The sequence below is a fragment of the Ursus maritimus genome, unplaced genomic scaffold (genome assembly GCF_017311325.1).
Source record: "Ursus maritimus isolate PB19 unplaced genomic scaffold, ASM1731132v1 scaffold_10, whole genome shotgun sequence".
Classification (NCBI taxonomy): Eukaryota; Metazoa; Chordata; class Mammalia; order Carnivora; family Ursidae; genus Ursus; species Ursus maritimus.
In genome coordinates, this window is record NW_024423344.1 from 40,983,625 (window position 1) to 41,000,915 (window position 17,291).

Here is a 17,291-nt window from a genome sequence, read left to right on the forward strand (position 1 = left end):
TTTACCCTGTTTTTAATTTTTTTTTAATTTGAGTATAGTTCCAGTCTTTATGGGAAGGAAAAATATAAGAGAAATTGTTCTAATTTCTCTCACCCTTCACTCTAAAAGGCAGAGGGGAAATTGGAAAAACCTGAAGAAAGACTGCGCAGGCATGAATTTTGTTTTCTTTCACCTTTTCCAGAGTATCCTGTCTTAGGATTCGTTCATTCTCTGTGACCTGGGGCAGACCGCACCCCTGCGAAGGGAGGACAGCACAGCTGCGGGTGTACCTCAGAGTAACGGGTAAGTTGGGCTTATTCAGAGGTGAAGTGTTATGGTTTCAAACCCACAGCCACAGTGCAAGCAAATATCTTTATCTCTGTGTCTCTAACTCCTGAGTCTTATGTCCCAGGGCTTCAGAAAGCACTAACATAATATAATAAAAAAAAATTAAAGAAAAGAAAAGAGAAAAGAAAGCTGTAGAGGAAGAGTCAGGCCGGCTTACCAACCCTACGACCCTAGCGTGAGTGAAAATGGATCCAGGTGCTCTCTGCAGAATATAAGCACAGGGCATATGCGTAAGCGTGTCTTAGGATCCTCGACAGCTTTCTGTGCCGATTTTCCTAATCTGAAATAAACATAGATGAAGTTTCACCCTTGTTTCAAGGCCTTAATCCCAGAATAGTCCTCTTCTGCCTTGGCCAACAATAAACTATATGAGAGCTTGATTCATGCAATCTTGCTAAAGAGACGGAGAGTCAAGAAGCTAACCTCACTAACTACTGCTCCCTGCCAGCTTCCGGACTCGGACTCGGGATTTCACCTGGATGAAATTTGCATGCATCGTGACTAGAAAGTGCACCAACGTTCTCCACGAATTTCCCTAAAAATGATTTCCTAGACCATCAAGGGAGTTTAACTAAAATGTGAAACCATATTTTCAGAACACAGGTAGTAAATCCCTAATGAGTCTGCCTTGATTTCTAATTAAGAGCTGTTTTATCAACATATATTTATCCAACAATTAGAGTAGAAATCATCACTTTGGATGTTGACCAAGAATTAACACACTACAATCAGGAATTCAGAACATTTATTGCAAGAGCTGAATAATTGTAAATAACGTAGAACTGGCAAAGCAGTAACAAGGATAATTGTTTAGATATTTATTCTGTCAAAGTCATCAAACACCCCTCACAAACCAACAAAAATGTACTGCAATAAGCAATGCACCCCTACCCATTATTTTCCATTATACTGTGGAAAAATGTGAATTGCTATTTACAAAGTAATTTTATTTTTGGTAAGAACAAATTAACTATCAAATTAGCAAACCTTTTTTTTTATTTTTTATTTTATTTTTTTTTTTACTTTTAAACTGATGTTGAACCGTGGCATTAAGATAACTTTCACTTCTTTCAATAAAGACATTTTGTTGCATGCTATTTATTTGTTTAAATCATCTGTCATGCCTTAACAAAAACCTCCTAAGAATGTTCGAATTTGGATTTGTTTGCACGTGCAACTGAGATCTTATTAACATTAGTTGTCACTCTGTTGGTTTGACCTAAGTGACAAGATGCTGGTACCTGCCAGGCATTGACCGACTATGATAACAAACAGTTAAACAGCAATAATTAGAGATTTATCCCTTTATTTCCCCCAACTAGCCTACCTGGAGAATGTTCTGTTACATCATGAAGGCACAACACATTAAATATTTTGTGGCTATGGTCTAACACTTGTGTTACAACAACATTATCGTATATGAGGATCAACACAGACTCTGCCATTTCAACAAAGTTGTAGACACACATTTGCCCAGTTGAAACTACTTTTGAATAGTAATTTTTCTTCAATATATGCTAATTTTGATACATTAGTTTTGTATGAGTGACAAGTACAGGATATTATATTACTTTCTGAAGGATAACACTTTCCCATTATTCTTTCACTTAATGCTACTAATTAAGTGATTTTGCTTTCGCCTACTCTGAAAACAAGGATGTCAAGAAAATAGGTTCTGAATTTCTAAGCTTTTGCAGAAGTCCTGTTTTTATATAAAGTTTTCATTTTATCTTTATTTTTTACAGAACCCTAGCATCATAAGCTGTCACAAAAGAAGCAAGATTCCAGAACCTTTTTTAAACACAAGGGTTTGAGATCCTTTGAACAATGTGTGTCAAGACAGACTACTAACGCAGAAACACCTCACTAAAAGAAACAACAGAAATAACAACAAAGAGGCAAATTAAGAAGAAGGAAAGAAGCAACCATAAAACACAGAGTTATGCTACAACATTTTTAGGTGAACGTTGTAAGTACACAAAAGTTGTTAATAATAACTTGCTTCTATTTACAAATACTTTAACACTGATTGACTTACAAGTATCCACTAACGTTGTTAACAGCACGATAGGTTTAATGCTTATCTTTTTAAGTTTCGCTTGAAGTATAATGTCAAGTATAGCAGTCCCAGCACAAATCAATGACAAAAAGAGCACAAGTTTCTAACTGGATATGTTGGTCAGTCACTCTAATCCATGGAACTTTCTTCTCTCCAAATGCATATTCTATTGTTCATAGCAGCAGTCCAGGGTCAAAAGTAAAATTCAATTAAAAAAAAAAAAAAGGATATTTGCACAATGGAGTGATCTCCGGAGAGTTTAATCAATTCTAGTAAACAAGATCACATGGCTAGTAGAACTATCTTCTCTTTTATGTTGTAAAATATTGTATCCTCCATGGTGCTAACACAAAGTTATGGATATCCCTGCTATAAAGGGGCATAGTTATAAAGATCTATTGAATACATAAAGCTCTGACACACATGGTATTAGCATGTCTATTTAGATTAAAGTTATTAGGTCCCATGTAGCCTTTTTTTTTTTTTTTAGAGTTGGTGCTCCTTCGGACTCTCAATAGTACCTCCCGCTTGCTTATAAGACTTCAGATTTGCCAGAGGAATGTCTGTCATGTGGCTGCCATTGTTGAAATGGCCTTCATTGGAGCCATACTGCTTACGGTCATTGAACTGGTTCCTGTTGCTATCTTCTTTCCAGGCTCTGGTAAGGGTGTGCCCATTCACAAGCTTGTCCTTCTTGACCCATTCTTTCTGGGATGCAAAGGTTGAGAGAGGAGATTTAGGGTGTTGATATGGACCCAAGCCAGGAGGCATCCAGCAATTATCAGAGTGACCCAAAACCAAGCACTCTTGAGTGCACATCTCTGTAGCTTCAGCTAATCCTCGGGGACCCAAAGGCCCATCTACAGAGGGCAAGAGACAGAAAGAATAAGAAAAGAAAGTGGTTAGAATTTTAATGTAAAATTGTCTCCTTAGAGAAAAAGTGCATCAGTGATCTCATTTTCTCATGAAAAATGTAAGTTAAGCATTTCAAAGAATTCAAATTCTTTCAAGAATAACAGAAGGGATCAAATTCCTTGTTGTGGAAGAAATCTCTCTTTCCTTAGGCCTTCATTTACACCTAGAAACAGACATGAGGAAACAGACATATCATTTCTGATCAATTCTTTTTATGGCATATGTATTGTTACTCATTTATCTTCTAATCCTCAACAAAAGCTCTTATGAGAAATTATGAAAAATAGAAAAATTTTATATGTGATGTTGAAAAATGTGTAAACGTACAACTCCATAAAAACAAAACGCAAAAGTACTACTTGAAATATAATATTAAAAATAAGTACTCTAGGGGCGCCTGGGTAGCTCAGTCCTTAAGAGTCTGCCTTCGGCTCAGGGCGTGATCCCAGGGTCCTGGGATTGAGCCCCACGTCGGGCTCCCTGCTCTGCTGGGAGCCTGCTTCTTTCTCTCCCACTCCCCCAGCTTGTGTTCCCTCTCTCGCTGGCTGTCTCTCTGTCAAATAAATAAAATCTTTAAAAAAAAAAAGTACTCTAAATAGTTACACAAAGTATCATCTTTCCATATAAACACATGTTAATTTTATATGAAATCACATGAAAATAATAGTGCAACATTTTTAAAAATCAAAAATAATTTAAAGAATATTTTAATTAATGTGTATTTTACTAAAGGAACACCTGGTCTGCTGCAAACATTCTGAAATCCACCTAATAAAAAGGCATTTGCATCCAAAGACAGCATTTGGCTCCTTCCAAGTTTAAACTATTTTCTATATTTCTAAGTGTATTAAATAACCCAGATTGCACTTGAATGCAAGTCTAGCTAAATTGCAGATTGGATCACATGGAGTCTAATATTCAGGGGGAAACAAGTCATCATAGATATTTATCTATTAGTTTGGGTTTTTTTGTTTGTTTTTATTGCAGGCAATCCAGAACATGTATTTTAACCATGATTTCAAAAGTAAACTCTTTTCTGATTATATAAAGAGGAAATTAACCTTTTACTGAAAAACAACAGCCAAAAGATTTAGGAAAAAACTGTTTTGTTTTGTTCTTTTCCCCTTGATTAAACAGTCAAGCGATAAGTGATAGGCTGGAAATTAGGAATTGATTTTACAAATGAGGTTACGCAGATAGGCAAGAATGGCTGCGGTGTGAAGCATTTTCAAAATAGAGAGTCATCAGACTAAAAACACAGAAGAGAATGAAAAACCACCTGCATGTTCGCCTCAACACCGATTAAAACACTAAACAACTGGAATGTGTCTTTGCTGAAACCCAAGTTAGCACTACTCACCTTTTTAAGTGCCTAATAACTGTGGTTTTTCAAATATTAACATCTGTTTGTCTAATATTGTAGTTATTCCTTGCATATGGAAAAATGCCTGCTGAAATAGGGAAAAGTTGATGGCCAATTACCCGAGACCCCAAAACACAAGCCACATCGGAACGGACGCCGGATGTGAATACAACGTGGCTAAAATTTGCTATTTCCTACAGACTCAAATTTCAGTCATTTTTAAAATCTAAAATCTTCTCTTCAGAGTAACTTTAAAATTCCTTCTCATCTGACCAACATTCCTGACCATCTGACCCTTGAAAGCGGACAGTTTTATTTTGTTTAAACACATTTGTTGCTCAAAACTATTTCTCTCACAAACCTCCAATGAGTCCTAAGTATATTTAACTTAAACCTCTCTATGAGCCTTTCTTTGCCCTCTGGCTTCTGCCCACGCTTCAAAGTTCAAACGGATTTCTCCCTTGTAGGGTCACGTTGTGCTCGACGACGGTATCCACAAAGCTAACACATGTTGCTTAAATCCATCCATACTCCTTACAGAGAGATCATAGTTTTAGAAGATGCTTTTTGCCTCTCCTGTTTTCATTTAATTACTTATTCTTTCAAGGTCAGCTTGCTTCCGCAGTACCACAGCTAACTTCCACAACCACAACAATTCACAGCTCCTATGCACCATAGATCTCTTACTGATGAATAACACCCTTCCTAACGGAGCTCCTTCAACTCGTGCCTTCATGGCACTTTATCTTTTGGGGGAGGTTCTGTATATTCATGAGGGTCATTTTATTTTTGTTTTATTCCAACTAGATCTAAAATCCATAAATGGAAAAAAAAATGACTTCTCAAGTCTTCTGATTTCTCATAGTGCTAAGCAATAGTGGTGATCTATGAACAATGTTAATTGTTAATTAAAATTTTATGAGGTTGAAAATGTTCTGAGAAATAATTAAAAATGTCCTCTCCTTAAAGGCAGACCTTAAGTAATTATAATAGAAGATGCTGATTTCACAAACATCGCACCAAAAGCTTCCTCAACAACACATCTCTTTGCCTGGCAATACTTTGTGACAGATAATAAATGAATTATTTAACTTCTCTGTTATATATTCGCTCCTTTCAAGATATCAGTGGAGATAAAGTAATCACCAATTGGATGTGTAATCTAGCTTGAGGCCTAGACGCCAGCCTTTCATTTTTACCTTTCTAGACCCATTATGGTTTTGTTGTTATTGTCGATACCTCCAAAGGAAAACCAATAATCAGCTACCTTGGAAATATCAATAGAATCAGGTTTTTATTGAGTACATAAAAAAGGGGAGAATATGTAAGATGATTTTTAAAATAGCTTTATCCAACATTCATTGCCCTCTCATTAAATTAAGAATATTATCCAGAGATGGAGAAAGTATCAGTGTGTGTGTGTGTGTGTGTGTGTGTCTGTGTGTCTGTGTATGTGTGTGAATACATGTGGACCCTTAGTCTTCAGCAATGAGTGACACATTCTAACAAATAGTGTATATATATTTTTTTCAGAACTGGTGGCATTCATTTATTCCATAAATATTTACGGAGCACGTGCTATACGCTGACACTGTGACAGGAACCAGGAATACCGCAGGGAACAAAATCAGGGTCAACGCTGTCCTCGTAGAGGTTTCAGGTTATCTTGGGAAACAACTATTTTAAAAGCAGTGAACAAAGAAGGGAGAAAAGGCGTCCTTAGGAATGAACAGGTGTCATTACCAGTTAACTGATTTAGGAAGGCTTATCTCTTTACAAGGTGAAAGGATGGATTTTGTTCCCTGTGACATCATTTCTACCTTTTTCTGAAAGTTCCTCTTACAGATAATTGACAACTGAAGATATTTACAGTCAAAATTTATGTGCCCTATACAAAGTCTTGGACTCATTAAAAAAATGAGTTTCTTTCCATTAAATAATATTAATCGCTCTCTGAGAATTGTACTTATGATTTGTTTTTATACATAAATCTGAAGGCTTTTGATAAAATATGTAAGTAAATTTATAGGCATTTCGTAGATTCTTGGGTAATTCTTTCAGCACCTGATTGCTGTGTAAGATTTAAAGATCCACTGCAAGGTGGACACTGGGATGAAAGCCCAAAGTGCTTGTTACTCACAGCTCTGAAGGAGAAAAGGCCACCAGGCCGGGCCGCACAGAGGACGGCAACAAGGAATAGGCTAAGAAGAAGCTGGGACCGCAGGGGGCAGCTTATGCATGGCAAATAGGGTGGGATGAGTTGGTTTCCTGGGTTCTCCGTGAATTGACTAATTTGAATAATTCTGAAATTCTAGGACAAAGGGGCTGTTCCAAGTTTTCTGGTACCTGACCCCTGGGGCAATTAGGGAGGGTGCATAATGACCTAAGAGTGTGGGAGCTCTAGAAGGAAAGTAGTGTGTGGTGTGGGCTTATTCAAGAAGGGGAACTCTAGCCAGGGCCTCAGAACTGAGTCGACTGCATTAAAGGAAAAAAACAACAAAAGTATATTAAAGTATATTATACCAGTTTCCTTGTATGCTTGAGCGGCACTGTGGGAAAATATACTTTGCTTCATGCTTCGGTAACTTTTTATGTTGGGACATGACATTAAATAGGGAAATTCTTTCTTTTTTTTATTTGGGCCTTTATATAATCACCTGCAGTTGCCCTGATAGTAAAAAAACAAAAAACAACAAAAAAAAACACAGGTTTTATTTTGGGAAATAACAATGCTTCCAAGTTGTCATGAAATGGTAAGAAGAAAAAAAAAAAGAACACTTTTTAAATTAAAAAATCCTGACAGTCTCTGCTCTTCAGAAGTTTATAATCGGAAGCACGCTAAACAGGAGTTTCCAATTCATTTATTTCATTTTTAGAAACAATGACTGAATTGTTTAATACTTTTTGAAAGAAGAAAAAACATTCTTTCTAAAGCACTGGTATTGAATATTGTCACTTTCTAAAATATGATTTAAAATAATCTTTAATTCTCTATCAAATATAGGGCACTTAAAATATCAGGAAAGTTTTGCTAATATGGCAAAACATATGTACACAAAAATATTGCTCTTTATCTTTGACCATGATTATTTTTAATGTTATCACTATAAGTAATTATTTTAATTGATGATTAATTATATTTATTTCCCACTTATAAGTCCGCTCAAAAAGTGTTTACTGAATATCTATCATGTATCACATGTATCAGATACTGTGCTGGATTCTTTTTTTTTTTTAATGATTTTTATTATATTATGTTAGTCACCATACAGTACATCCCTGGTTTCCGATGTAAGGCTCGATGATGCATTAGTTGCGTATAACACCCAGTGCACCATGCAATACATGCCCTCCTTACTACCCATCACCGGTCTATCCCATTCCCCCACCCACTCCCCTCTGAGGCCCTCAGTTTGTTTCTCAGAGTCCATAGTCTCTCATGCTTCTTAATAAACGCCTTCAGATTTTACGCGTGTGTGTACGCGCACGTGCATGTGGACGCACCTGCGTTTTCCCTGTTTCTCCAATTTTTTATTTACTTTCTTGTCCTACTTGGGCAACATTATACAGTATCTATTTAGAAGCCAGGTCGGGATTCCAAACTTCTTATCGATACTTTCTACAATTTCGGCATTCCGCAATTTGTTTCCTTTCCCTTCAAAATAATTAAAATCCACCATCATGATTTTTCTAACACTGAAGCTTTCATTGATTTTTTTTTTAAGCCTAAATTATTTGTTCCCTTTCAAAATCTGCAGTCTATGAGTTTGGTTATCATTCCAGGTTTTTGAATGTATAAAGACACAAGGGCTGATAAAACTATACAAGCCATCTGTCTCTGCATTTAAATGTTGAAAGCAAATACAAAAGCACATAACCGAAAGCTTGAAAGTTGTCTCAGTTAATATTTATATCAGGTGTCAGTGTATTTCCCTCTCCACCTTTGCACAGCTCACCTTCTCACTCAAAACCCAACAAAATGCTTTTTCTGTGGTTAGGCATCACCAGCTGTCAGAGAGCTGCTTGCGTTGCTGACTTTTAAAGATGGGAGTTTAAAATGTGAAACTATCCAAGTTAATGGATCTCCAGCTGTACGTATATGGTAGGATAGTTGAATGGGTCTTGATCTCATTTTATTATACCCAGAAGCAGAACTGTTACTTCATTGATTAACTCACTGCGGTAATTAACAAGTACCTTCTGGACTGTCCTCCACGTACTTTTAAACCTGATGACTTGAAACCTTTTAATTCCAAAGCTTGAAACTGATATTAAAAAAAAAAAAATTGTGAGACCTTTCGTATTTCTGGTTCGGTTTCATACCATATGAAGGTTTGGCCTTTTATGTGAATGAATTTTCTTTAGAATTTTTACTGTTGGGTAAAATAAGATTAAACAGACTGCCAGAATTGAATTGCAAAAGACGTAAGTCATTTTTATATCATTTGGGATCAAACTCATCCCATCTCACTCAATTTTTCATTTTGTTCAATTTTTATTATAGAAAAATACCTCTTCCATGCAGAACACATCTGATTCTCATGTTATAATGGCCTTTTGGTGATAAGAACATATATCACTATTTTTAGGCAAAACATTTGTTCTTAAGTTCCAATTTTGCTGATTTCCCCAAGATTTTATAGTAGCAGGAATGGAGTATGCAGGGTCGTGCATCACTAAACACCTTACACTGAAGGATGCATCCACAGATTTGGATTTGCTGAAGCAGTTTCCCAGATCTCTAGGCACAATGATGAAATTTCTTCACTTGCTTTAAAGAAATTTCCATTTTATGTAGGCTTCTAGCCTACAATGTTGCTTTGCACTTGCTGTTATTAATATACTGAGAAAAATCTTACTTCTTATACTTATTTCTTGCCTTAATCAATTACCCTATAACAAAATTTCAGGGAAACAAATATTTTCACTCACTACATTTGAAGTTAATTTTAGCATCTCTAAAAAACCAATCCAAAAATATTGGTATTTTTACTAGTTCATTTTCACCATCATTTTTAGCTTATTACTATTCTTTTTCTTTTTTCTTTTTTTTGCCTTTCTTTGTTTTCTTTTTTCTTTTCTTTTCTTTTTTTTTTTTTTTTTTTGCCTTTCTTTGTTTTTTTTTTTTTTTTTTTTTTTTTTTTTTTTTTTTTTTTGAGGCAAGGTATAACAGCATAACAATTTCCTATCATTGTGGATTACTTTGAATGGAAAACTAAAGCTAAATGCTTATGTAAATATGGAGGGCTCTGAAAAAATGTCAGATAAATTCATTTGCTAGGCACCCCTCCTATCTACTATTCCATCATCACTTACTATATTTATTGAACAGTTGCTGTTAAAAATCAAATCAGTTAATTTGCTTCCAATCTAAATACGGCTAAAATTCATTTCAAATATGACAGTTGGCATGAAAAACAGAGGAAATTGTTGAGTATTGCCCACATTCCCTTTTGATACAGCATTCTACTTCAGATCACATTATGTGATGCCAAATCAAAAATTTTTTAAATGTCACATGGGAATAAATATCAGCTATTACTCCACTCTTGCATAGAAAAACAATCAAAAGGCATAATAAATTCCATTGCCATGAACTGAGATTGGTATATGAGGTAGTACAGCACAGTTATGTGGGCAGTCTAAATCCAAAAATAGATCTGGCAAATTTGAGTATACTTATGGGAAAATATTTTTCATTCATTCACTCAACAGGTTTTGTTTGATCTCATGTTAGTTTCAAGAGATTGCTACATAGAACATCTACTATCAGAACCAGGCTAGAAATCTCAGGTCACATGATCATTATCGATGGCTAGGGCAAACAGAAACAGATTTGAACCACAATAAAACAATGAATTAATATGGACTTTGTGAAAGTAATTTTAGATTTCCTAAGAGATTTTAGCTTCCAGTTTCTCATCTATAAATGGAGAGTAAGAGACTAGAATTTTGATGAATGGCCTCCACAGTTTCCTTATTCCCTTATCAAATACCATTGTGGTTTGCCATAGATAATCAAACTTTTCAGTTTTATATTCGTTTTAGTAATGAGAAACCCCAGACAGAGCAAAGGAATTATAAATCAATTCTTCCTATAGACTACTGTATTATTTAGGTCATATTTAGGTTTTCAAATGTAAAACTATATTTAGAACAAGCATTTAGATTTCTAAATCTAAGTAAAAACCTAGTGATTTCGGCAGAGTTTGAGCTTCAAGCTCAGATTTAAACCCTACAGTGTGAATGCACCTACAGTCACCTTGAGAAGCAAATGCAAAAATCCCACACCAGCAGGATTTGACAAAACCTTTGGTTAACAAGTAAACAAGGATTAAATGTTTTACACATTCCTCATACAGATTTTTTTTCCTTGGTCACAGATGAAAAGTCAACATTTGCAGATGGACACAGTCCAAATACAATAACACATGGCCAGTCCAAGCAGCAGATTCTCTGCGGGAGAGGATATTGCTATTTGGACAGACTTTATAGCTCGCAAAGATCGGAGAGCACTTCCTTATAAATCTTTAGCCTTCTTCTGCATGGCATAAATATCAGCTGCCTTTTTCTCACCTGCAAAGAAAATTAACTTTGATAAATATATTTATTAGCCATTATTAGTATTTGATGTTGCAATCAGTTGAATGGGAACGGTCTAAGGTTATTGATTTTTTAAATTAATTACCACATGTTAACCAAATTGCATGATGTGAAACACCTTATTTACATTATTGCAGATCACATTTACTTTCTTTTATAGTTTACCATTTCTTTTGATTATATTTAATATCTTTCATCTTAAATACTCAATCACATATTGATAGCTAACTGAATTATTCTGAATTATTCTCCATTACTTGCAATTTGCATTGTTTCTCAAAAAAATGTAGTAAATCTTATTTAATGTGCAACGCATTTTAAGAAGCCAATCTGAGATGTTAAGAAATGAAGTAAGTATTTACAGATAAATTTTAGGCTGAGACCCAAATTAAAAATGAAGAAGCAATCCATGTAGTCTTCTGTGCCCTTAAAAGAAATCTCAGTTGCTTATCTAAAATTAGGCCAGTAGTACACAATATTGTGAAATAATCTGCCTCTACACAATCTCCACTGGTTCCCATATTTCAGAACGGGGATGAGAAATAAAAACTGGTGAACTTAACTTTCATTTGCACAGCATGCTCTGGTGATCTTCACCTGGGACACTCAGAACTGCAGCCTTGTGCCTCCGCTGGTCTGAGCTAGAGATTCTCACGGTCTTCAGAGGGCATAGAGACTTGTCCCAGTTTATTTTAAGCATTGAGAAATTTGGAGGAAATTCTTTGCTAACTTATTAAGAATTTAAGGACTTTATATACTTTAAAAGATGTCTGAAAGATTATTTTTAAATGGAATAAAACATCAGTTCTATATCGGAAACCGGGGATGTACTGTATGGTAACTAACATAATATAATAAAAAATCATTAAAAAAAAAAGCAAAAAAACATCAGTTCTATGGTATATGTGATCTGTAGGGGTGTGTGTGTATGCGTGTTCACACCTGGATTATCTTTCCATAACTCTGAAATAACGTAGCATTGATCAGCGCTTCTCAAATGCTAATGCACATATGAACCACGTGAGGAAATCAGTCAAAGGACAATTTCTTGTTCAGTAAATCTGGGGTCCTCAGCTCCCCCACTGCTAACAATCTCACAGATGCTGTTGCTGCTCATGTTCAAGGACCTCACTTCAAGATGCAAGGACATTAAGGATTTATCTACTTCCGTTCTGCCCTGTCCCCGTAGCCCAAACAACTAAAGCTCGCAAACTTTTACATGTATCAGAGTTAGCTGCAGGACTTTTTAACCCAGGTATTGCTTGACCCCATCCAGGAATTCTGATTCTGTAGATTTGGGGTGAAACCCCCAAATTTTCAATTTTAATAAGTTTCCCTCATGCTGTCACTTTTTTCCTGATTTCTCCGGTATATCACTAGTCTCTCTGTTTCCGTTTCCTCGGATGGCACCACAACCTTTTCCAGACCCCTAAATGTTGGACTGCTCAGTGCTCTTTATCTCGACTCCCTCCAGGTGAGCTCCTATAATTATGTGGCCTCCCATGTCATATATGTAGTGTGATTTCCCAGTTTCTATTTTCAGCCCCGTATCGTTCTCCTGGGGCCACTTCAGTATATCTGACTACTGGCTCCTCAGCATCATTTGATTTTGTGATTGACCGTTCCAAGTAACACTTCTTGCTATTTTTCCTTTCTCCAGACCTGTTACTTTCCCTGCATTTACCATTCTTGTAAGTGGCACACTGGTTGCTCAATTCAGACAAAAAGAAAAAGAAAGGAATAAGCCTTGGCACCTCTTAGGCAGAAATTAAAATGCTTCTCCTCTCAATAGTCTCTAACCCATCTCTGGAACCATGAATATGGTAAGAGATCACACAAGTGATTGTGTTACACTATATGGCTACTATGGACTGAAGGTTTTTTTGTCCCCCAAATTCATATGTTGAAGCCCTAATATCCACTGTGGTAGTATTTGGGGATGGGACCCTTAGGATTAGACGAGGTTTAAATGAGGCGTGACAGAGGAAAACAACAATGGGATTAGTGCCTTTATAAAGAATGGACCAAAAAGTTAGTTCCCTCAATCACAATTTCCCTCTTCCTCTCCTCTACCTCCTCTCCTCCTTCCCTTCCTCCTCCCCTGCTTTTCAGCCCAGTGAGGATATAGCAAGAAGGAAGCTGTCTGTAACCTAGGAAGAGGGATCTCACCAGTCACCGATTTTGCAGGCACCTTCATCTTGGACCTCCCTGCTTCCAGAACTGCGAGAAATAAATGTTTATTGTTTATGCCACTCAGACTACAGTATTCTGTTATAGCAGCCCAAACTAAGACAATGGCAAAAGGGACACTGCAGATATAATAAAGTCATTTACCAACTAGTAAAGTTGACTTTTAGTTAAATAAAAGAGAGATTGTCCAGTAGGCCTAATATCATCACCTGAGCCCTTGAAAACCAGGGAGTTTTCTCTAGCAGGAGGCAGAGGGGAGCTCATATTCAAAGCACAAGAAGGATTCAATGCACCATTGGTGGCTTTCAAAACAGGAAAGAACACACAGAAAGGATCTGAGAGCAGCCTCTAATGGCAGAGAGCAACTCCAGCTGGGCCGCCAGCAGGGCAACAAGGATCTCAGTCCCGCAACCCTAAGGACCAGGATTCAGCTAATAAAGTTAGCTAAAAAATGGATTCTTCCTCAAAGCCTTCAGAGAAGGGCTCAGTCCAGCTGATACCCTGATTTCAGTCTTGTGAGACCCTAGGCACGTTGAGCCCACTTGGACTCACGAGATAATAAATGGCTGGAAGCTGAGATAATATATTTGTAATGCTATAAACAAGCTAAACTGTGGTAATTTGTGACTCAGCAATAGAAAAACTAATGTAACATCTGTCATTTACTCAAGACACAGTCAAAGTTCTTTAGTCGACCTACTTCCCTGAAAATCTACCAGCTCAAGCCACTATTACTTCCTAACAGGACTCCCCTCTTCCACTTTTTAAACTCAATCCCCAACGTGGAGCTTAAACTCATAACCCCAAGATCAAGAGTTTCATGCTCTACTGACTAAGCCTTCTTCACTCTTTTGACATTCCAATCCCTAACTAGAGGCATGTCTCTATCTGTTGCTATCAATTGATAGATAGAGATATAGTTGATCCTTGAACAACATGGAGGTTAGGAGAACTTACTTCTATGCAGCTGAAAATCTACACATAACTTTTGATTCCCCCAAATTTAACTACTAATAGCCTATTGTTGACTGCAAGTCTTACTGAATAACATAGTCGATGAACACATATTTTGTATGCTGTAGGTATTATACGCTGTGTTCTTATAATAAAGTAAACTAGAGAAAAGAAAATGTTATTAAGAAAATAATAAAGAAGAGAAGATACATTTGTAGTACTGTATTGTATTTATCAAAAACAATTCATGTCTAAGTGGACCCATGCAGTTCAAACCCGTGTTGTTCAAGGGTCAACTGGAGTTATAAGTATATAACTAAGGTACTTATATTAGTTTCCTATTGGTGCTGTAACAAATTACCACAAACTTAGTGGCTTAAAACAACATAAGTTTATTCTCTTACAGTTCTAGATGTCAAAAGTCTGAAATCAGTTTTATTAAACTAAAGTTAGCATGTCAACCACACTGATTCCTTCTGGAAACGCTGTGGGGAGAATCCATCCCCTTTTCTTCTCTTAGCTTATAGAGGTCATGCACGTTCCTTGACTTCTGGGTCCTTCCTGCATTTTCAAAGCACGTCTCTCCAATCTCTGCTTCTTTTACCACATCACCTACTCAAACTCCTCCTGAATCCTTCTTACAAAGACTGTTGTGATTACATAATGCCAGGTGGATAAGCCAGGATAATCTCCTCATCTCACAATCCTAAATTTAATCACATCTGCAAAGTCCCTTTTGCCACAGAAGATAACATTGTCACATGTTCTGGGGACTAGGATGTGAGTATATTTGGGGGCTACTCAGTCTAACACAATATTTAAAGCAGAACGCCTCACTCCTTTGCTTCCCACCACATCAGAGTAAAAGACATACTCCTTTCCAGGGTCCGAAAAGTCTCACATGATCTGGCTCCTGCCCAACTCTCTGAACTCTTATCTCCCACGTGCTCTCCTCAACCCCACCTTACTCTGCTCACTGACGTTCCTGCTGTGCCTCAAATACACCAAAATTCATGAGGTCTCAGGGCCTCCAGATTTGCTATTATTTCCATCTGGACTGTCTTCTCATTGGCCTTCAAGAAACTCACTCACTCACTGCATTTAGATGTTTCCTCAAGTTCAGTCATAGAGGCATTTCCTGAGCACTTTATAAAAACAAAATATCCTCTACCCAGTCACTCTAGTTCCTTACCCAGCTGAATTTTTCTTGATGGCACTCATTGCTACCTGCCACCATATATTTATCTGTTAATGATCTAGCGCTCACAGTAGAATGTAAGCACCACAAAGCCAGGTAATTTGTTTTTTGATAACTGCATGTGTTACCATGGCCTGGGACATTGTAGATAATTACTGGATATGTTTCAAAACAAATGAATAAATGAAGTTTGTTTTGAGCCCTCAGATCAGTGAGCTAACATAAAAACTGTACATAAAACATTATGTGACAAGTAATTCACATTTAGAAAATAGTAATCAAATAGTTTTTACCTGTACATAAGAAACATTGCTAAGAGTTCATAGCATAAAACTTCACTAAGAGAAGACTTGGAATGTCTAGATGGTATTAATAAATGCAAAACAGCTGCATTCAAAAGCACTGATGCACTACCCTACTTTGGAGATGAAGCAAGTGGAATGCCCCAAAGTGAAACATAATTAGGTTGCTTCCTATGTCCTATCACACTACTTGATCATGACAGAAAGTTCATAACTCCTTTACATCAGAGCTCCTTACATGTCCTCAGAAGTCCAGACTCACAGAATCCATAACAAAATGAGTATTTAAAGCCTGAAGACACCAAAGTAATTATTAGCCATTATTCTAAAGCAGAGCCCTAATGAGATGCAGATCATTGTATAGGATTTAGCTCTTTGGTACAGGTATGTTCAGGTAAATGGGAAGACATTTAGAAAAAATTAAGTTGATTAGGGAATGTATTGAACACTTAAATGTAATTTAGACTTCATAAATATACTGGCTTAAAACTCTAAAGGATGAAATTATTTTTCACAAATTTTAGGGGAAAAGGTGATTTTAAAAGAAGCTAATATGTCACATTAGATTACACATGGAGTATCATGGTAAAATTCACTGCTTCAATTCAGTTGTACATAAAGAAAACTACTCTAAAAAATGAGAAGTTTAATGTTATATTTTGAAAGAATCTCCTAAGGGAACTGTTGAAAATGGCATTACTTCATTATTGAAAATGGCCTGTATAATAGACTATTGTGGAGAGAAATCTTGCCCTCTCAGGGTGATGCATAGAATTACCCCATTCCAATCTAAAATGTATGTTTATCTCTGAATGCACCTTGCAAATCCAGAGAAATTACTTCATTAATATAGGTCTTTGAAAGATCAATTTCTCTCTTAAAATAATAAGTGTTACATGGGAATTTTATAACATCTATACAAATTCAGCTCAGATTTCCTGCATTATTTTCTGCTCAGCGTATCGCCAATCAGAGACTATAGTTTTCTGATACTAGAAAACATCTCTTTAATATTTTGATGTTATTGGTAGTTGACCCTAACTCCCAACTATTCAATAGACATAATGTGGCCATATTTATCACCAAAAACTCATTGCCATTATGATTTTATGAGATGTAAATCATTATCCTTTTTCTAAGATTGAAAAACTTCATTGCAACATTAATGTACTTTACCATCTAAACAAAAATATTTACAAATTTCCCAAGATTAAGCTGATGTTTACATGCAAAATTTTAGGCAAACTAGCATTATTCTCAGAATAGAGTTTCAGAGTGAAAGTAAGAACAAAAAAGAGGGGATAGGGCCGCCATTAATTCTGTATCCAGAAGAAAAATATCTTGGTAAGCAAAATTTGACCTTCTATTCTGGGGGGGGGG

At 36.3% G+C, this 17,291-nt stretch overlaps 1 protein-coding gene across 4 annotated transcripts in view; it reads right to left on the reverse strand.

Moving 5' to 3' along the window:
• Positions 1 to 2,713: 2,713 nt before the first annotated feature.
• Positions 2,714 to 17,291, reverse strand: part of PCDH9 (protocadherin 9) — an 872,085-nt gene continuing 857,507 nt past the window's right edge. For all 4 annotated transcript variants that reach the window (XM_040623439.1, XM_008706777.2, XM_008706778.2 and 1 more), the window contains one exon: positions 2,714 to 3,246. In XM_040623439.1, the coding sequence (XP_040479373.1) occupies positions 2,873 to 3,246 (374 nt within the window). In that variant the 3' untranslated portion in view covers positions 2,714 to 2,872. The remainder of the gene's footprint in view (positions 3,247 to 17,291) is intronic.